The sequence below is a fragment of the Penicillium maclennaniae genome (genome assembly GCF_028827695.1).
Source record: "Penicillium maclennaniae strain IBT 15551 chromosome Unknown utg000001l:1.0-3280838.0:1.0-3283122.0, whole genome shotgun sequence".
NCBI lineage: Eukaryota > Fungi > Ascomycota > Eurotiomycetes > Eurotiales > Aspergillaceae > Penicillium > Penicillium maclennaniae.
The window spans coordinates 649785-668836 of record NW_026623213.1 but is presented as its reverse complement, the minus strand read 5'-3'; the positions used below and the strand labels follow the sequence as shown (position 1 = coordinate 668836).

Below are 19052 nucleotides of genomic sequence, written 5' to 3'. Positions count from 1 at the left end.
TCATGAACAATCCGTCAGCATCACTATTTTTTTTTCCTTCAATATTCCGGCTTAGGGAGGGGTAACTTGGGAGCTTTCAGCTCGACCATTTGCCCCACCAATAGGAGAATAGGCAAAACAAACATAATCGCATGAAACACTAACCTCAACTTGGGAGGAGAGTAGCTCGGTCTCGTCGTCTAGGTCGCAATGGACCAGATTGGAACTCTCGAGTAGTTTTTACCGTCCGCCCTTCTTCAGGACGGACCCGAAACCCCTCAGCCAAATCACTTCGCCGATCGCGAAGTCGAAGGCCAAAGCGGAGGAGGACACGATAGGGAAGTCGGTCACTTCGCAGAGATCGGGAGATGCGCGAGACAGGGAAGTCTGAGGAATTGGGTTGAGGTTGGCCAGATCACTGGTAAGAAGGGTGGAGGACGAAAGTGATAGCGCAGACAAGCACATAGAGAATTGGCAAATGTGTTGCTCAGGTATATGAATAGTCAAGAATTGACAGATCCCACAGTGAATACGTGGGGGGGGGTGTTGACAAGAGGCAAAGAAAGCACTGCGGAAGAAAATCAGCAAATCCGGAATCAGCAAATCCGGGGTCTTCCCACTAAGCCCCTTCCGGAACTTCATGTGAAGGTCTTTCACTTCACTTGGAATCACTCCGGACATTGACTTGCGTTACGTGATATCATTACATGCTTTAGCTCATCTTCTGATCTCTCGAACTTTGAATCAACCTATATTCTGCAGGTTTCTGCATTCCACCGGCCCGTGCGGCATCACCGCGCCACTTCATTCTTCTGGAAGAATGCCTGGGATCGAGTGATCTCCACGCCAGATCGCTGCACGAATGCCAAGGCGCTGGGCTTCTCGACTCGGACTGTAACTCGCTCATTACCGAAGTCCATCGTCACAATGCGAGCCACAAATGTTGCCAGTGCCTCAACACTCAAGAACGTAGTCTCGTCCACTTTCTATACATCATGTTAGCATCGAAATCAAATAACAGCCACAGGAAACCAACCTCTGCCACAGCTCTTGTCATAGCTTGATAAGTATCAAGGAAAGTCGATCCCCAAGCATGTTGTCCAGGACCCTCAAACGTCAGAGAAATAATCACAGCTTGCTTCTCGACACGCTCGTGTGGGTTCACACCCAAAATGCAATAAGAACGGATTCCCTCAATGCGAAATTCCTCCTCCAAAACAACCGGAGCCCGCGAAGAGACATCAAGCGCCTCTCCATCTCCAGGCGTCTTCTTGTAGCCCCAAGCCGTAACACTACGGTATTTGAGTCCGTCCTCGGCACGCAACAAAGCCTTGGGCAGGTGTAGCCACACCTCACACGTGCCATATTCACTATCAAGTGCATAAATCGCCTTCGAAGGTAGTTCCCCCACACCCGAGTAGCTATTCCACTGGCTCTGCTGAACATGTTCCATCCGTCGCACACCAGCCGCTGTATCTTCTAGCAACCCCAGCCCACAGTTCGCGACGATACCTGCCGTAACACGGGGGTCTTGACCCACAGCACTAACTTTCATATCCTCGCGCTGCATTCCTTCCATGCTGATCATCTGGTGATGGGAAGTGCTCAGACGAACTAGAGATTTGCGCCATGTTGCGAATATCAGCCTCAAGTCGCCGGAATAGCTTGCCGTAGTCCAGGGAAAGCGAGACTTCGTCTTGAGCCGCCGAGGCAATAGCGGATGAGTAGGATAATTTCAGACTGGCAATGCATGGTTGCGCTTTGTCGGGGCGGTGCCAGGCGTCTGGGGCTGCGGGGAGAGGAAGCTCGATGTCGCGGAGACGGACGCTGTCGAGAACATCGGGCACAGCGGGGATGTGAATGCTGGATTGTGAGCTGGACATTTTGTCTGTGCCGCTAAACCTGGTGTCAAGTCTCCAATTCGAGGACAGGGCAATGCAGATGAAGAGCGGGGAGGGGGAGCTCGGGAATTTTTTTGGCGGGGCAACGCAGATCCGGGCGGCAACGTCCGCGGGCAGCTTATTTGATAACGCCAACGTACCATAGTTGTTAGCATGTGTCTACGAGGTGTTACACGGTATTCTCTAATCAGAACGGAGGCTTAGTTGATCATTTTTGAAACATTTCTCGAACCTGTCGTTGAAGAAACAGATAGATCGCAATCAAGAGATCGCCACTCCATGTTTGATCCGGTTACCTGTGCAGAGTTGAAACCAGTCGAGAAAAAATAGAGAAAAGTACCCATCGACAGGAAGACTCATGTTAGGAAAGATCATTGCAGTTACATTAGTACATGCCCAAGGGGACTCGAGAGCCAGATTCTAGACCAGAGGAATTGCAGGCCAGTCCGAGGGAAAAGTCCCGGGCAGGAGAGAAACGTTGAGAACCACGGCAGATGGGGAAAAAAAAATTGATACCATAAAGCTCAATACGATACGTAGCGGGTATTAGAGAGGTGAGAAAGCATCTGCAGTAAAAGACCACGGCATGGAAAACGAAACGAAGGCTGCCATCTACCAGTAGCGGGGGCGATCATACGCGGCGTAGTCGGCTCGCGGCGGCGAGCGAGGACGTCCATAAGGCCGTGCCGCCAGATAAGGGTCATCGTAGTGGCGAGGGGAGGCGGAGCCCGGGGATCATAAGGGTCCTCGTAGGGACGACGCGGGGGTGGGTAGTCTTCCATCCGAGGACGAGGGGAGTACGGCGGCCATATCCATCGCGGTCATAGTAGTCACGGCGAATGGGAAGTGGCGACCGCTCACGATAGTGATCCCGGGGACTGTATCCACGGGGCGCAGGGAATCTTCCCCGTTCGTATTCATCCATGGGAGGGTAGGGCCGGCGAGGGGAGCGAGACCGATATGGGTCACGATAGGGACGCTCTTCGAAGGGTTGGATCTGGGGTTGATCAGACGGGGATCCATTTGCGATTTCCTGGTCGGGTGGTTCCCTTACATCGGCAACGCATGTCACGCGCGAGCCTTTGAATTCGCGCTGGTCCAACTTCTCCACGGCGGTCTTCAGGTCGTTGGCGGTTTCAAATTCAACAAAACTTATTATTTGTCATTGTCAATTTGGGGGGACGAGAAAATGCCTTGGGGGCAAGGCTCAGGATGCAATGGTAACCCACCCTCTTCCTTGTTCACGGCCAGTTTCCGAGTAGACGACATCCAGTCCTGACTGACGGGCGAAGTCTTTGAGGTCCTATATGAAGAACGAGTGATGAGTCCAGGTCCAGAATGAGGGAAGTCCGGTAGGTCCAAGTGGAAAAGTGGGCAGGATCAGATCTACGTCCGGACAAAGGGTAATATGGTGTTTGATATCCGGGGTGTTCAGGATGCACTATTCTTCCAGTCCGGGTAAAAACCAAGTTCCGACCTGCTAGGCCCTTGGGAGCATGATAAAATGCTTCAAAGCCTGGAATGGTATGAATGGCCCTTGGTTCCAGGAATCAAGATCCACAACCTAGCAGAGGAGCACAGACTGGAAGACACGAAAAATGGGGGCAAAGTGGCCAGGGGCAATGAGGTCCGGATATCCAAAAGGGAATGGGCTTGGGCTGGAACTGCTAACCTGCCAACTTGTCTCAGGAAGACCGGAAATCTGCATCCGGAACATAGTGCGGCGTGGGCGAGGAGCAGCGGGGCGGTCCGTAGGACCAGGGAAGTTCTCCTTGCGCCGAGGACCACGCGCAAACTGCACGGTCAGTCGTTCACCCTTGAAATCGCTGCCGTCTGTCGATATTGAGTCAGTGGGTCTTTTTCATTGGTCCAACTAGCATGATGGACATACGGAAGGCTGCAAGGGTGGTTAGCATGTTGATAGATAGCGATGGTCAACAAAGACTTACCAGGCACGACGTCACGAGCATCCATAGCATCCTCATATTCAATGAAACCGAAGCCATTCATTAGTTTGATCTCCGTGATCTTACCAGAGCCATGGGTGCTGAAATGCTCCTCGATGTCCGGCTTGGTCACTGTCAATCATATGATCAGATCAGCGGGGCTTTCAAGGGTCAAATCTGGGGGCCTGCTCCATGTGCTGCATGTGGGACATCGCCAAAGTGGGCCGGAAGCGCCTGTGAGCGGGGACTGAAAAGTCCATAGGCAAGATCCAGGTGATGTTTGTTTAGGGATAAGGGGTGTGGGTTGCCAGCCTACCATTGCGGGGAAGGTTCCCGAGATGAGAGACGGGTCGATGACACTTCGGTCATGGTGAAGGGCCACTAGGAGATGGATCCGGTAGGAGGCTAAGCGGCCAAAGAGAGTTCCAGAGGCGACCGGAACAGCCGTGGGCCAGGAGATGGCGGTGACTTCCGGAGACTAAACTCCCCCCCCTAGAAAAAGGTGTTGGGCTGGATAAGATATTGGGCACACACGCCGGAAAACAAGATGGAAAAGGGCAGGATGCAGGAAGAAGAGAGAAGAGGAGGCGGGGGAAAGAAAAAAGGACAAGCGGTGGGAGGGCGCGATTGGAAACATTGGCCGCCTCACTTTTTCTACCTGTGTGATCCACGTGCTCCCCACTGATGCGCTGTTGTGCTCTTCATCTGTTTCAAATATTTATTTTTCATGTAGTCGGGTGGAAGCCACGAGAGCCATGCGAGCCACATGAAACCAGGCGTACATCTATAGCAGGGTGATAGACTGGTTCAGATCGCCTCGTGGACCTCCACCTTACATTCCACGGTTCTGCCCGTGAACCACCAAAAAGACCCCCCCATGGGGTCGGCCCGGTTTGCCTCGTACTTTTGCCCAGACTCTAGCTTCAATCACCACCCTAGAAGGATAACATAAAAACAAGAACCCCTCTTTTTGGTATTCGATATATACAATACAACACAATATGTAGTTCCCAATACTCCAAACTTTTCCCAGGTACGCTTCATGTCATGATGTACTTAGGACCCTCTCCACCCTGAGGGGTTTGCCAGTTAATATCCTGAGTCGGCACTTTGATATCACACGTTTTGCAGTGGATGCAGCTACATGGCTTGTTAGCACCGTTCACAGCGGACAGTGTTCAGAGAAGTTGGCTTACTTTTGCGCGTTGATCTGGAAGCGGACCCCGTGCTTCTTGCTAGGGTCTTCCACGTACTCGTACACTCCAGCCGGGCAAAACCGGTTCTCCACACCCTTGTATACCGGCCAGGACAGATCCTTGTGCTTGTCCCAGTCCTCCACCTGCAGGTGCACAGGCTGGTCCTCTTCGTGGTTGGTGCCGGTGCGGCTGACGCTGGTCAGGATGTCGAAGCTGATCTCGCCGTCGGGCTTGGGGTATTCAATCTTGTTGCATGCGGACGCGGGCTTGGTGGCCGCGGCATCCGTGCCGTGGTGGCCAAGGGTCCACGGTACACGGCCCTTGAGAATGTAGGCCTCTAATCCGGAGTACATCAGGCCACCGAAGAAACCGAGGGGGGTGTTGAAGGAAGGTCGGATGTTGCGCACCTCGCGCAACTCCTTCCAGATGTACGAGTCCCGGAGGGACTGTTCATAGTCGAAGAGGAAGACGGTGCCTTCACTCGAGCTTAACAATGCAGAGTAGGTAGCCTCGGCTGCTAGCATTCCGGACTTCATCGCAGTGTGAGTTCCCTTGATCTTGGGCACGTTCAAAAATCCAGCGGTGTCACCTATCAGGGCGCCGCCTGGGAACGCGCACTTGGGGATAGACTGGAAGCCGCCCTCGTTGAGTGCACGGGCACCGTACGAAATGCATTTGCCGCCCTCCAGAACATCCTTGAACATGGGATGGTGCTTCATTTTCTGGAACTCGCCATAGGGAGAGAGCCAAGGATTCGGATAATCCAGTCCGACCACGAGACCGATGCTTACCATGTTGTCACCGAAATGATACATCCAAGCACCACCGTAGGTATCCCTGGGAAGCGGGTATCCCATCGAGTGAGTGACCTCACCCGAGCGGAACTTCTCTGGTTGAATCTCCCAAATTTCCTTGATTCCCAGACCGTAGGTTTGCGGCTGGCTATCCCGTCGCAAGTCGAACTTTTTAATCACCTGCTTCGTCAAGCTGCCGTGGCAGCCCTCGCCGAGAAGCGTCACGCGAGCGTGGAACTCCATTCCGCGCTCAAAGTTATCCTTGGCCTTGCCATCCCGGCCCAGTCCCAGGTCATTGGTCGCAACACCCTTTACTGATCCATCGTGGTTGTAAACAACCTCACTGGCAGCGAATCCAGGGTACACCTCAACGCCCAATTCTTCCGCGCGCTCACCGAGCCACTTGGTCAACTCGTTCAAACTAAGGATGTAATTGCCGTGATTGTTCATCTGCGGTGGAGCAGGGAGAGGGTATGATGAAGTCTTGGTGAGGAATCGCATCTTATCGCTCTTCACGGGGGTGGCACCCTCAAAGCGGGAGGGGTTATCTTCGGCGAGCCAGTCGGGGAACAGCTCATTCATGGCGGTAGGTTGAAGAACATTGCCTGAAACAATATGCGCGCCCAATTCTCCAGCCTTTTCCAACAGAACGACTCGAAATTCCTCATTGCCGGCTTCGTTCGCAAGCTGCTTCAATCGAATTGCGGCGGCGAGACCAGCAGGGCCTATAATGATCGGAGATTAGTTAGACGGACGTCGCCTAGTCAGTACAGCGGCACCACACATACCACCACCCACAATACAGACATCCACCTTATCCGATTCACGGTCGATTGACCGCGGGTCAAAATTGCCATTCTCATCGGTAAAGCGCGGTGATACCGACTGGGAAAACGCCCGGGTCTGCACCGTCGTGAAGGCTGTCGATCGGCGGGTGAAACGTCTCCTCGACGACAACAGGGGACTGGCAGGGCTGCGAGCAGAGACGAGAGAGGAGATGGAGGGCGTAGTTCGTGAGAAACGGGAGGCCGAGCGCATTTCGCGCCTCAGCAGAGGCAGGACGGCACCTTTTGACGCCATCGCGGATATGAAAAGTATTTGGACGGAGACGGCTTACTGCGTACTTATTCCAGCATTGGCATAACCGCTTAGAATCGCGGTGAGGCAATATACGTGAGTCCGGGGAGACCTTGAATAACCGAGTCAAGGTCGGAGACTGAGCCCGAAGTTGTTGAGCCAAAAATCGCCGAAAAGCGCCTACCCGAGGCCCAGTGTCCGGTCGCGGACCAATGAAATCGGTTATGTTGTCAATCGGTTCGGCGTAGCTTGTTTTTTCTTCCCCTTCACCGAGGTCTTATCATGAAGATCTAGTATAAAGGGTGGAATCTCTTCGGCGATATCCCCCGTTTATATGATCGCGACCTAGGTCATATACTCATAGGGTCATCCCACACACTCCACAATGTAGGAAGCTTTCAGTTTGTCGAAAACGTGACCTTCGGGTCACGTGAGACTTAAAAAAGTCACATGTTGCGAAATTATTCTTGACATCATCGATGCCAGGTCGGATGTGACGAGATTTGTTGTCTCGATGCCTGTTCTCGACGTTTAGCATCAAGCTTAATTCCCTGTCGCAATGCCTGGTCCTGATAGAAGACTATTACCAATACCCGCGCCTTGTAATTACAGTGGGTACTCGGTCTGCTCTCATTACAGTCGGTTTACAAGAATGTGACGAGTGAGGTGCTGGGTATGATATCCAGCATACCGGACGGGAAAATGTTCAAATGTAATGACTAACAGAGCCGCGGCTGAGGGAGTGACAGATCAGCGAAGGAACGGCTTGGCGAGCGGTGGATCACGCATCCGCGAATTCGACCAGTCCAACCCAGAGTTGAACCAAAGTTGAAGCCACCTGTCCTCTACGCCAGAAATAACGGTGCTGAGAGCCTGGAATTGGGTGGAAATGGCCGAATATGTCTTTGGAGAACCGAGACAACGATGTTTGGTGGGTAGGCAGCGCTGAAACAGTTGGTAATCACGCCCGGCGCTTCCCTTTGGTGCGGCAAGGAAGTAGGCAATCTCTGTTCAGTCGCCACTTTCACGAAAGGTTTGGCGCACGGACTCTAAAGCAAGGGTATTGGGCCATTTAGGATACTGTATTGAATCGTAAATAAAAACTTGCAATACAGGGGCTTAATTGGTCAAGTGAGGGTTTTTAAAGTGGGGACTGTATTTGAGTCGGCAATATATAAAGGCCGTGCCTTCCGCTTCCGCGAGTTTTTGGCCCTTCGACTCGATCTTGGCATCTGCTAGCTATCTGGAGTTTCTGCACTTCCCGCCCTCCCTCCTCTTCTACTAATCAGATCTTATCTGGATCTCACTCGGGAAGCGTTTTCTCCTTTTAGAAAAAAAGGATTAAGGAAAACAAAATTTGACTCGGATCTCCTACCGGCCTACCCTACGAAGCTTGTCCTGTGACTCCCAGGTACTCGCCTCATCACTCTCATTCAGATCGCTTTGCAGATAGAAGTCAAAAAATCCAATTGAAAAAGGCAGCGAAAAGAGCGAAAAAAAAAGTTCTTCGCGTCTGATAATCCTATCTCGGCGATCTCTCCCCTGAAAACACTTCAGTGTGCTTTTCTGACATCCTCTCGAACTTCAAGAGGTGACTGGCGATCTGAGATTTGTGTCACCTTCACATCATCTTCGTCGAGCAACAGTTGCCTTGTAGGGGGATACATTGACTTGTCCATCTCCCACTACCAGCCTAGGTAAGTTTCTTGTTGCAAACTTTCTCCTTGATCAATTTTGGTGTTCTGCCATTCTTGACCGCTTACCCTGGTCGGTCATGTTCGAGGCCTTGCCTTGATCAACTCTCATCGACTTCTCACTGACTTTTCACTCCGCGCGCACAGTTGTCATCCCCTCTTTTCATCTATCACCATCAACACGATCGCATCTGTGAATCCTGCCTACGTAGTCATGGATCAGCAGCTTGAAACCCTCACCACCCACCCGAACACGGCGCAACAGGCGCGTGCATTCACCTCACCCTCCTCGCTCTCCTTCCCTGGTGGAGCTGGGCACCTTACCCCACCCTCCTCTGTGAAAGAGGCTCAGGGCATGAACGGTCAGCAGGTTGGAGGAAATGCCGCCAACGGCAACGGGGTGACCCCCGCCACTCCAGCTGCGACTCCCGGCGCCACTTCGGGAAGCAGCGGTATTGTGCCTACTTTGCAGTGAGTATATCTCCTTGTTCTGGGTTTCTCGTAACACAGAAATACTGAACTTGTTCGTCATCAAGAAACATCGTGGCCACTGTCAACCTTGACTGCCGCCTGGATCTGAAGACCATTGCGCTGCACGCACGCAATGCGGAGTACAACCCAAAGGTATATTCCACACCTCCCTGAGCTTTCCAAGCATATCAGGGGACAGTGTGGCTGAACTTTTTTCACTTAGCGTTTCGCCGCCGTCATCATGCGTATTCGTGAGCCCAAGACCACCGCCCTGATCTTCGCCTCTGGCAAGATGGTTGTGACGGGTGCCAAGTCAGAGGATGACTCGAAGCTTGCATCCCGCAAGTACGCCCGTATTATCCAGAAGCTCGGTTTCAACGCGAAGTTCACCGACTTCAAGATCCAGAATATCGTTGGGTCCTGCGACATCAAGTTCCCCATCCGCCTGGAGGGTTTGGCATCTCGCCACCACAACTTCAGCTCCTACGAGCCCGAACTCTTCCCTGGTCTGATCTACCGCATGATGAAGCCCAAGATTGTCCTCTTGATTTTCGTCAGCGGTAAGATTGTTTTGACCGGTGCCAAAGTGCGCGAGGAGATTTACCAGGCTTTCGAGCTGATCTACCCTGTGCTCTCTGGTATGTGATAATCTTCCATGCTCCGTACATGACTCGGGCTAATCGATCCCAGATTTCCGCAAGGTTTAAAGTTTCACATGAAGATTGCCACTTGCTTTCGCATTCAATCCTGTATCAACACACGCTGCTCTTCCTTCCCCCTTCTGATTGGGATGACATTCAGCACTGCGTCATTATCACCCATGAGTGGCTTGCCCTTTCCACTACTACGATTGGAGTGGCAACCCGCATTGCCTCGTGTCGCCTCATGATTCCGTTTCTTTTCCCCTTCTTTACGATTCTTTATGCACAGCATCGTTCGGCGTTTTTAGCGATTTGGGGATCCCTGGTTTGTTTCTCATCTGTCGACTGTTTACGATTTAGAAGATTGCTGCGCACCGCAGTGAGGCGGTCCCGTGCGCTGGTCGAAATACTGCCTCTTAATCCCTTTTGCTTTTTTCCATACCCGTGGATGGGGCAACTTGTCGCGGGCCAAAAAAATTTCTGCTTGCCTTTCTAGAGTCCGTCATTGCTCATTGCTGATGATGCTGATTATGGGAAGGATTTATCGGCCTTCTGCCGTGGTGTTTCAAACCGTTACCAAACAAGAATTAAAGGAAATTCTAAAGACACCACGTTGTAAATTCCAATGTCCCAATTCTTCTGAATACCTAGCCTTGCGCAAGTTTTTTCAGTCGCTTTCGCTTGTCAGCATTACCGTAACAGTAGATGCTCATTCAATCTGCACTGTTCGATGTCTATGCCAGTGTGTATGTGAGATGTCCTTCCAGTCTTCCTAGACGCGTCCCTTAAAGTACACTACTCCTGCCAGCCCTTTTTGTCTTGGCCAGCTCTTCTTTCAAAATGGGGTTCCTGTCCCCAGACCGGCTTCCATCTCCATCGAAGAGATCATCAGCGTTCGCAGCAGGGGTGGTAACCTCAGTCCAAGTCCACAGCTTCTGCAGGTCCAGGTCAAGCGAGCCCTCCATAGCATCCACAATCTTGTCTCCGAGCACAGGGAAAAACTTATAGGCGTGTCCACTGCCACCCGTGGCAAGGAAGAGCCCGTCGTAGGCCGGATGGTACGAAACAATGAAGTCTCCAGTAGGCCTGTGCATTCACCAAGTCAGTCTTTTGGGTACGCTTCCCTCTGAAAATGCAAACTCACGTATCAGTGTACCAACAAATTCTGGTATCAGCAAACGGCCGGTCCGCAAAACGCGGTAGCAGCTGCTTCAAAGCTGTCCGAAATGCCTCTATTCCCTCCAGCGGCACTGGCGACCCCGTGTCAGGAAGACTGACTCTCATCATATCTCCTGTCGCGCCAGGCACAGGAACAGCAGTCGGGTTGCGGTACCCGTATGCATGGCGCGCGATCTTAAGCAGGTTATTCCGCGGTGGGATGATGAAGATGCCCGTTCCAAAGTTCAAGATTGTGGGCAGATTCTCAAGCTCGCGCTGCTCGGCATCTGAGATGCGCATGTAGGCGATTGCCTGGCCAGTGGCAATCGCCTTGCCGCGCAGATCAACCAGTCTCGATGACCATGCGCCTGTCGCAAGGACGACCAAATCGGCCGTAATAGAAGTGCCATCGGCCAAAGCAACCCCAGTAGCCCGCGGCCGCGCACCAGAAGTGTCATATAGAATACGCTCAACATTCCCTGTCCGGAAAGTGACCTTCCCCTCACGATCAAGCTGCTCCTTCACAAAGCGCACAGTAGCCCCCGCATCAGACCATCCAGAGCCCCAATTGACATACCCACCCGCGACATCCAGAGTCTCTTCATATGGAGGGACAACACCAAGGACATGCTCTTTAGTCGGGAGAAAGACTACATTATCGCCTTCAATGCGGCGCACATTGGCATAACTCTTCCGCGCATACTCCTTCGCACTGACGCTGTTTTCAGGATACACGAGCAGTAGACCATTCTGCGTGTAGCGACCCTCTCGACCCCAGTCTGTACTACGCCAGCGCTGAATCGCCTTACCGGCAAGCTTGGCATATGCAGTATTGGCATAATCCGCACGCACAATGCGCGACGTGTCCGCGGACGAACCGTGAGGGTTCGGGATGACAGGCGACGCCTCGACTAATGTAATCTGCGAGTCTGAGTACCGCTTGCTCAGAGATTGCGCCGTGGATACTGGGACAAGTCAATGGCAATCGATCTGGGGATCCGGGGGCAGGGGGAACTGTGCTCCCGCTCGCAGGACTTACAGCCAAAGACCCCCCCTCCAACGATCAGAACCCGAGTAGGAAAAGCCATTATAAACGCGGAATCTTTCTATATTTTGGAGAGTGTTGGCGTGACTCGGATAGAGTTGGTCGTCGAGGTGTGATTTACTGGCCCGATAACGGGATGTATCGTCGGCTCCGGTTCCGACGATTCTCCATTTCATCCTAAACGAACTAATCGACTCTGGGCTTCATTTGGCTTGGCTGAATTGGAGTTCACCTTCTTCCTTTTGCCTCAAAGGGAGTCAGTACGTAACTTGGAACCCTGAGGCTGGACTCTCACGCTTCTTCTACCCACCAACGCGCTCCGGAAATTTTTCAGCCGCCAAGCTCCCTTGCGCATTCGAGACGGGACATCGGGATCTCTCTCCTAACTGAATATACTGCCCCGTTGTTGTCGTACTGCTGTGATTTCTTTCCCCTCCAGGGATCCTGGAAGCAATTCGCCAGCGCAGCGCCACGATGAATGCACCCCGTTCAGGAAGAGCCTCCTTACGGGTAAGGGTCATTAAGCCCACGATTCCCCTCAGAGGCGTACAAAGCAGAGCCCCTCCACCAAAAAAGCCAACGTATGTCCAGAATACTCTAAATATCTACCAACTCAAGATCTAAACCAATTGTCCAGCCCCAAGCCACCAACACGCAAGCACTTCAACCCAGAGCTCAAACGCTTCGAAGAACGCTTCGCGAAAGAAGCCATGCCTCAGCCAAGGCCCAACGGGGGCATCTCTCCACGCGTACTAACCTTCCTGGGCATCTCAGCCCTGACAATAAGCACATACTGCGGCTACCTGTACGCGTCGTACCAGCGTCAGGTATCCAAAGGACGAACGCTGGAGGTGCCCACAGATGTCTCAGACCGGTACAACACCACAGCGCCAACCTTTGACGCCGATGTGGAGCTCTCTGAAAAGGCAATGGGCTTGGGCACCAAGCGTGCAAATCTCGTCCGTATGGCGCGCGGCGATGTTCTCGAGGTCAGCTGCGGCACGGGACGGAATTTGGAGTACTACGATCTCAGGCGAGCGACGCGGTCTCGACCACCAAGATCGACCGGGGTTAATTGGATGTCACAGTTTGACATTCGTGGATCTCAGTCCGCAGATGGTGGCTATCACGAAGGAGAAGTTCGAGAAGCTACGGCCGGGATTTAAGCGCGTGGCATTCCGGGCGCAGGATGCTGGTAGTGTTTCTGTTGAACTGGATGGCCTGGGACGCTCTGGATCAAAGGGCGAGTATTACGATACTATCGTGCAAACGATGGGTCTATGCTCCATGCCGGATCCTGTGGGCACTTTAAGGCATTTGGGTGAGATTACGGAGCCAAAGCGTGGGCGTATCTTGTTGTTGGAGCACGGTCGGTCGTATTACGACTGGCTAAATCGCATTTTGGACAATTTGGCTCCGACGCATGCAGATAGGCATGGATGTTGGTGGAATCGGGATATTGGAGCTATTGTCCGAGAAAGTGGGCTGGAGGTTGTCGAGGAGAAGAGGTGGCATCTTGGGACGACTTGGAGGTATGTCTTGAGGCCCAAGCAGGAATAATTCTGATTCTGTCAGGGCTTTGGTCGAGGGTCGAGGGGGTGAGCCTTAAAACCTCCAGGCTCAGCCTTTGAAGCTTGTGGTGCATCTATCTTGGAAGCACTTGGCTTTGTGTGCATGTGCGGCGATTGTATATTTATTGTAGTATCGATCCACATTGAAAGTAAATAACATTTGGCACTAGTCTTTATCATCCTATGACTCTGGTTTCCTCGATTGAATTAGTGGACAGTACTCCGAGGTCTTTGTTGTGATTCCTTTGTTGTGGCATGCCAATGTTATTGCCGGATATATAGTTCTAAACCCCGACTCCCATGTTTTTGTCGTCGAGCCCGGTCACCAATATTGGAAATTTGCCTGAGATTTACGATGCCCATTTCAAATTGGCTAAAAGAACTTTCCAGATGTGAACATACCATAATGCATACTTCTTCATCTTCTCCTCGACACGTGAATTTGCGCACTTTTCGAAATCCTCGACGAGCACTCCCGCCTATTCCTGCACTTGCTGCTGCAGTGGCTCGCGGGCATGGATATATCCCGCTCAAAGTCAGATAGATATCCCTAGTATACATACAAAACGTCATCCCTACTAACTGACTGCACGATTGCTGTTGAGGCCTATGTTAGAGGATTGGCTTCTTTCAGTTCACAAGCGTTAGATGTCTTTGACTGTTGAGACCGAGGACCAACTGTCGTAACATTCTACCCAGCACTCAATTCCAGAAAAAGGTCTGAGTGAAGTTGTGGACTGGCTGTCAGAGCTGAGGCTTGGGTATTCGTCCATCATGTTGAGCATTGGTAGTTATGGAGAGGTGAATGACCAGAGGCGAAGATGCGCGATCCTATGCAATGGTCTTGCAATCGCAATCATTGCTGAGTTCACACTTTTTAGAATGAGGCTCCGGGGGCTCATGATGGTGATATTGTTGTTTAGCCGGTCAAATCAGTGAGAGTGACCCGACACAAGATCTCCGGGGCACAACGGACGTCAGCACATACGATATGCCAAGCCCGAGGATTGGCCGTCTCTACCGCGAGTGGATGTTCCCTTGCAATCTGGAACTGTACGTTTCTGATATGGGGTTATACACGAAGACCAGAAACGCCCTGTAACCGCCCAATAATTTGAAGACTAAAATGGCCTTGACGCTAGGTAATTATCTACTCCTATTTCCTGTGGTTTATTTTTCACTTCAATTTCCAAGCAATATCAAAACAACCAACCTAAAGCTATACTTCACTCTTCCAAGGTCCTATATCCATGAAGGGCCCTCGGTGCACGACCATGACTACGGACGGGCCACACACCTTGAAAGACCAGCAATTCCAGCCAAACATACGCGTGGTCGATTAATTATTTGGCGGGAACAAAAGAGAAGGAGGCGGGTTAACATTTCCACCGAATGGCTGACCACTGTCCGCAAACAACGGCGAGCGCGGATGCGAAGCCCTTCCAATCTGCGACGATAAGCTAATGCACGTCGCAGATCCCCTGCAGGGTAGTTGCTAGATGTCTGGGATGCAACTGGCTTTTTGTTGGCATGACAATACCAGGAGGAGCCTTTCGTCATGTTACGTGGAGTCGCAGCCAGACGATGTAAGGTCTGCGTCAAAGAATAGCTGCGACCGTTGATTTCATGTTTGTTGTTTGTTGTTTGATGTACGAGAGTGCATCGTGCATGGCTAGTGGATGTCTGTCCGAGACAAGCATATTGATTTGGAGATAAATTGGGAGGGGTAAAAAGGCACGATAACTCTTCTAAGTTCTGGATTCTGGCGGTCGCAATATCAAGTCGGAAGGACTTCCCAGAAAATGAAAGGATAATGCAAAGGGAGTTTACGCCACCGCAACTAGGACCGAGTGGTCGGGACACACAGCCTACCCGTGTGGAGATGCGGAGTGAGATTAGCGTGCGTTCAGTACTGCATGCTGTAAGTGCTGAACGTAGTTCGCGTCTAGACATTTTGATGATGTCGTTATCTGATTTCTCCATTCGGCCGACGGAATTCGAACAATGGGCGGGTGGTAAAGTAAGAAATCCGTGGGTCCATGGTTGTGCGTTCGCCCGGGGAAGTAACCCTCGCCTTCGCGAAAGTGAAAGATGTCATGAAAGCGGAGATGGATATCAACACGAAGATCCGGTCGGAGAGCAAGGAATCATTGGACAATAGATTTGAAAGGAATGATGTTCCATGGCGGACGAGACCTGCATGGGCTGCAATGCTAGTACCCGCGCCCTTACTGAGTGCCAAGCCTATTGCCGATCAAACAAAGCTATGATGTATGGGATATGACATCCCTCGAGATAGGGGGGGAGATGATGCCAGCGCCGCGATCTCGGGTGCTACAGGGGGTGGTGGTTGCCATCATCTCGACGTCGGTGCTTTCTGATGGCATCATCACTTTTCTGGAAGACATATCCAAGAATGAGATCTACAAAGTAGCGTACGTAGATAGTTAGATTGGTATCCATCTGGTCAAAAATCAAGAAGTAGGTTTCAGACCATGAACCTAGTATAGTGCAGCACAGCTGATAGCTGAGCTAATGCATCATCGGTGGCGAGTCTGTCTTCCCCCCGAGGACGCTACTGCGAGCATCCCTTACTAGCGCCTAATACATTACGGTACCTCGTCCCGTCGACTCGGCCGCGGATCCACACCCCTGTGGGCTGGCTCTGGCCGGAGTGGACTGGATGGGGACTATTGTGGACTTGTCTTGAGTAAACGGCGACGCTAGGGATCTTTTTTGGGGAGCCGGTGTTTTCGTCCGGGAGTCTCGGGTTCCATGAGACTCGAGATGGTCGCTCAGGGATCATCGGCGCTGCATCAATTCTCTCTTTCTTTTTCATATGGTATCTGCCGAGCGATGGTGAATGTCGGTGTCGGAAGCGGTCAACCTTTTGCAGGCGACTGGTCAACCCGGCAACCGTACAGATCTAGTCGAGTATGTGACTTCCTGCGGACAATATGCACCGTTCGCTGTCGGAGCTGTTCCCCTAGCACTAGTCCAATGAGAAGATTACATTATTCACCTCCCTGGACGGTGATTAGTCCAGGGACTTGCCAGATGGGTCCACGATGGAACTAAACGGAGCCGAGCTGGACAGACGATGGAGCCATGCACTGTAGCCATGACCCAACATGGTGATGGGACACATGGTTGATCTCCACTCATCTTTTGTTTTTTTCTTTTTTTTTTGCCTCCCAGTGTCCTGGTATGCACTATGGCCGAGGTTGGAATGGAGCGCAGCACCTAATGGAGTTTTGGGATGGCGCGTTCGGGGCTCCACTGACCGCCTGGAATGGAAAATTTTTGATTTTGCCCCTGCATCCGTGGTGTGTCCTCATACATAGGTATAGCAAAAAGATCAATCAACTATAGAAGCTCGTGTAGCTTGAGAGGTGTGCCTGGCCTGGTGGTGGTGTAAGGCTCACTAAATCGGAAAATCCAGACGATGAATACCATGGATGAACAGTTGACGGAAGCCGTAGGAGAGAAAAATCGACAGCCCAGAAACTCACGATGAGCCAATCAACGCCACAATAATTCCGATGGCGCGTCATGTAATTACAATCAATACGGCCAAATGCCCCAAAAAATAATAAAAATTCATCCAAGTCGAAATTCCGCCCAGGCAGTTGTCATTCGCCCCGAAGATACAGAGCTCGTCGTAGCCATATGCGCCCTTCCTCCCTCTACTCTTCTCATCCTCCATCCCCCCTTTCAAAGAAAAAAATAAATTTATATCCAAGCTTTTGTATTGTTTTATTATTTTCTGATTTGGTTACTATTATTATTACTATCCTTTTCCATCGACTTCCCTCCTTTGACCTTGACCTCTTTGCTCTCCATCATCATGCCTTACAATACTCGTCGCAAATCACTTTCCCTCCCCTCTCTAGGCATCCATCTCCCCAACTCCTCGCGCCGCTCCCCCTCTATTTCCAAAGGCTCTGATGAGTTGCCGCCTTCGAAGAAAGTAAAGCGGTCGCATCAGTCATTATCACCTGAGCCTAGGGAACCCGCTGTGCGCGCTGGTCGGCACGGGGCTCTTGAACACACCCCGCCACCCTCGCCTTTGGATGCCTGTGTCGCACCCTCGATCGACACCGAGGGCATTAATGATGATATTGTGGTCGCTGTGATTGATCAGCTGGAGAAGACGGGGAATCGCCCCCATTTGGTGAAGGAATTGGCCGCTGTTCTCGTGTCTCTGAATGCGAATGTCGCCAAGTACGTTGAACTCTCCAATTATCGCGTCGCAAACGTGCTAACCTGATGAATCAGTTCTGCAAATCCCGCGGCTCTTCTTTCCTCTCGACTGGCAGCCTATATGAAGCGTCCTTGGACGGCTCTTGCGCGGTGTCCTATCGCCAAGGAGCTTGTCTTGATTCATCCTCGCAAAGTGTACTATTATCTGACCACCTTTGCTCGTCAGCCCATTCCGGAATCATCCGACGACTTGATGTTGGGCGTCGACGGCAAGCACATTACCCCGAGCGTTTCAAGCCTCGACGAGGAAGACATGATTCGGGAGCGGAGCCCTAGTCCCGAAGTCGACCTGTCGTCCCCTGACTTTGAAGGACACGAGGATGACTTGGACAATCCTGCCGGTCGGGGAAACTCTATCGACCAGTTTCCCGACCCTGCTAGCCACACCCGCCTAATGCACTCAAACCGCGCGGCATCTCCGCCCCTGGAGGGCGACGAGAAGGAGTTTACCCAGACCGCTAGTGCGGTGCGTGAGCGCGCATCAGAGGAAAAGGCCCAGTCGGAACGTGCTATCTCTGTTCTCTCCGAAGGCCTTGCCAGCATGGATGAACATATGAGCAATGTCGACTCTCCCGTGAACGACAGCACTGTATCGCCTGCTGCTCCTATGACTGAGGAGGAGTACAGTGATTACTTCTCTCATATGAATCCTGCGGACCAAGAGTCGCAGGAGCTTGATGATGTTGCTGCTGCTACCCTCTTTGGAACCTCACCCTCGCCCTCTCTCACCTCGGTTGCATCGTCTGTCTCGTCTGGCACGAGCGTTATTGATGTTGGTGAGGAGCGGACCATCGCTCTCCCGGCAGCTCCACAGATTAGTCTTCCGGATGCCGCTCCTGTGTCAACTCTGAAGAGATCTCTTGACATGTTGAATAGCGGTCTGCCGGACGTTGACCTGAAGATGTCTGACCTGACCGAGTCCCACGGAAAACTTACTCTGGGTCCCCGTGCTTTTGGCACGATGAACCACGAGCCTATCTTCGATTCCTGGAGGGAGTTGCAGAACCCGGAGTCTGTGGAGGTTGACGAGCTCGATGAGATGTTTGGCGAAATCTAAACTACCGTATCTCTCATTTCTGTGGCCTCCGTTCTGCTCTCCATCTTTGCTTCCATATTCCCACCTCTGTCACTGTCTCTCCACTCGCGGTTTGGCTTGAAAGCCATACCATCGTCGTTATACCCTTTTGCCTCACCCCGATTCCCCTCTATCCCTCGACCTCTGTATATGTCGGCCCTCACTTTGCCGTGTCTTACTCCTTTGATAATTCCTTCTTACTGTATATATACATCTTCTGTCGTTTTTCTTATATTTGGTC

General features: G+C 51.9%; 8 protein-coding genes across 8 annotated transcripts; 3 read left to right on the top strand and 5 right to left on the bottom strand.

Moving 5' to 3' along the window:
- Window positions 1-219: 219 nt before the first annotated feature.
- On the bottom strand, window positions 220-444 carry N7477_000244 (uncharacterized protein; the record flags this gene model as incomplete). Its single annotated transcript, XM_056961907.1, has 1 exon — window positions 220-444. One exon carries the CDS (start codon window positions 442-444, stop codon window positions 220-222), a length of 225 nt encoding a protein of 74 aa, XP_056826910.1.
- A 326-nt stretch (window positions 445-770) lies between these two features.
- N7477_000243 (dihydroneopterin aldolase) lies at window positions 771-1862 on the bottom strand (the record flags this gene model as incomplete). The annotated part of the gene is made up of 3 exons (XM_056961906.1): window positions 771-965; window positions 1016-1551; window positions 1595-1862. 3 exons carry the CDS (start codon window positions 1860-1862, stop codon window positions 771-773), a joined length of 999 nt encoding a protein of 332 aa, XP_056826909.1.
- Window positions 1863-2580: 718 nt separating this feature from the next.
- Window positions 2581-4145, bottom strand: N7477_000242 (uncharacterized protein; the record flags this gene model as incomplete). Its single annotated transcript, XM_056961905.1, has 6 exons — window positions 2581-3031; window positions 3110-3183; window positions 3553-3713; window positions 3772-3777; window positions 3830-3950; window positions 4143-4145. 6 exons carry the CDS (start codon window positions 4143-4145, stop codon window positions 2581-2583), a joined length of 816 nt encoding a protein of 271 aa, XP_056826908.1.
- Window positions 4146-4866: 721 nt separating this feature from the next.
- Window positions 4867-6896, bottom strand: N7477_000241 (electron-transferring-flavoprotein dehydrogenase; the record flags this gene model as incomplete). The annotated part of the gene is made up of 3 exons (XM_056961904.1): window positions 4867-4966; window positions 5023-6541; window positions 6605-6896. The coding sequence occupies 3 exons, from the start codon at window positions 6894-6896 to the stop codon at window positions 4867-4869; spliced, it is 1911 nt and encodes a 636-aa protein (XP_056826907.1).
- A 1905-nt stretch (window positions 6897-8801) lies between these two features.
- N7477_000240 (TBP family protein) lies at window positions 8802-9765 on the top strand (the record flags this gene model as incomplete). Its single annotated transcript, XM_056961903.1, has 4 exons — window positions 8802-9058; window positions 9124-9211; window positions 9282-9696; window positions 9749-9765. The coding sequence occupies 4 exons, from the start codon at window positions 8802-8804 to the stop codon at window positions 9763-9765; spliced, it is 777 nt and encodes a 258-aa protein (XP_056826906.1).
- Window positions 9766-10484: 719 nt separating this feature from the next.
- On the bottom strand, window positions 10485-11945 carry N7477_000239 (NAD(P)/FAD-dependent oxidoreductase; the record flags this gene model as incomplete). Its single annotated transcript, XM_056961902.1, has 3 exons — window positions 10485-10785; window positions 10844-11822; window positions 11897-11945. 3 exons carry the CDS (start codon window positions 11943-11945, stop codon window positions 10485-10487), a joined length of 1329 nt encoding a protein of 442 aa, XP_056826905.1.
- A 431-nt stretch (window positions 11946-12376) lies between these two features.
- On the top strand, window positions 12377-13511 carry N7477_000238 (class I SAM-dependent methyltransferase; the record flags this gene model as incomplete). Its single annotated transcript, XM_056961901.1, has 4 exons — window positions 12377-12483; window positions 12540-12935; window positions 12991-13434; window positions 13478-13511. 4 exons carry the CDS (start codon window positions 12377-12379, stop codon window positions 13509-13511), a joined length of 981 nt encoding a protein of 326 aa, XP_056826904.1.
- Window positions 13512-17320: 3809 nt separating this feature from the next.
- Window positions 17321-18793, top strand: N7477_000237 (uncharacterized protein; the record flags this gene model as incomplete). Its single annotated transcript, XM_056961900.1, has 2 exons — window positions 17321-17697; window positions 17752-18793. The coding sequence occupies 2 exons, from the start codon at window positions 17321-17323 to the stop codon at window positions 18791-18793; spliced, it is 1419 nt and encodes a 472-aa protein (XP_056826903.1).
- Between the last annotated feature and the right edge of the window lie 259 nt (window positions 18794-19052).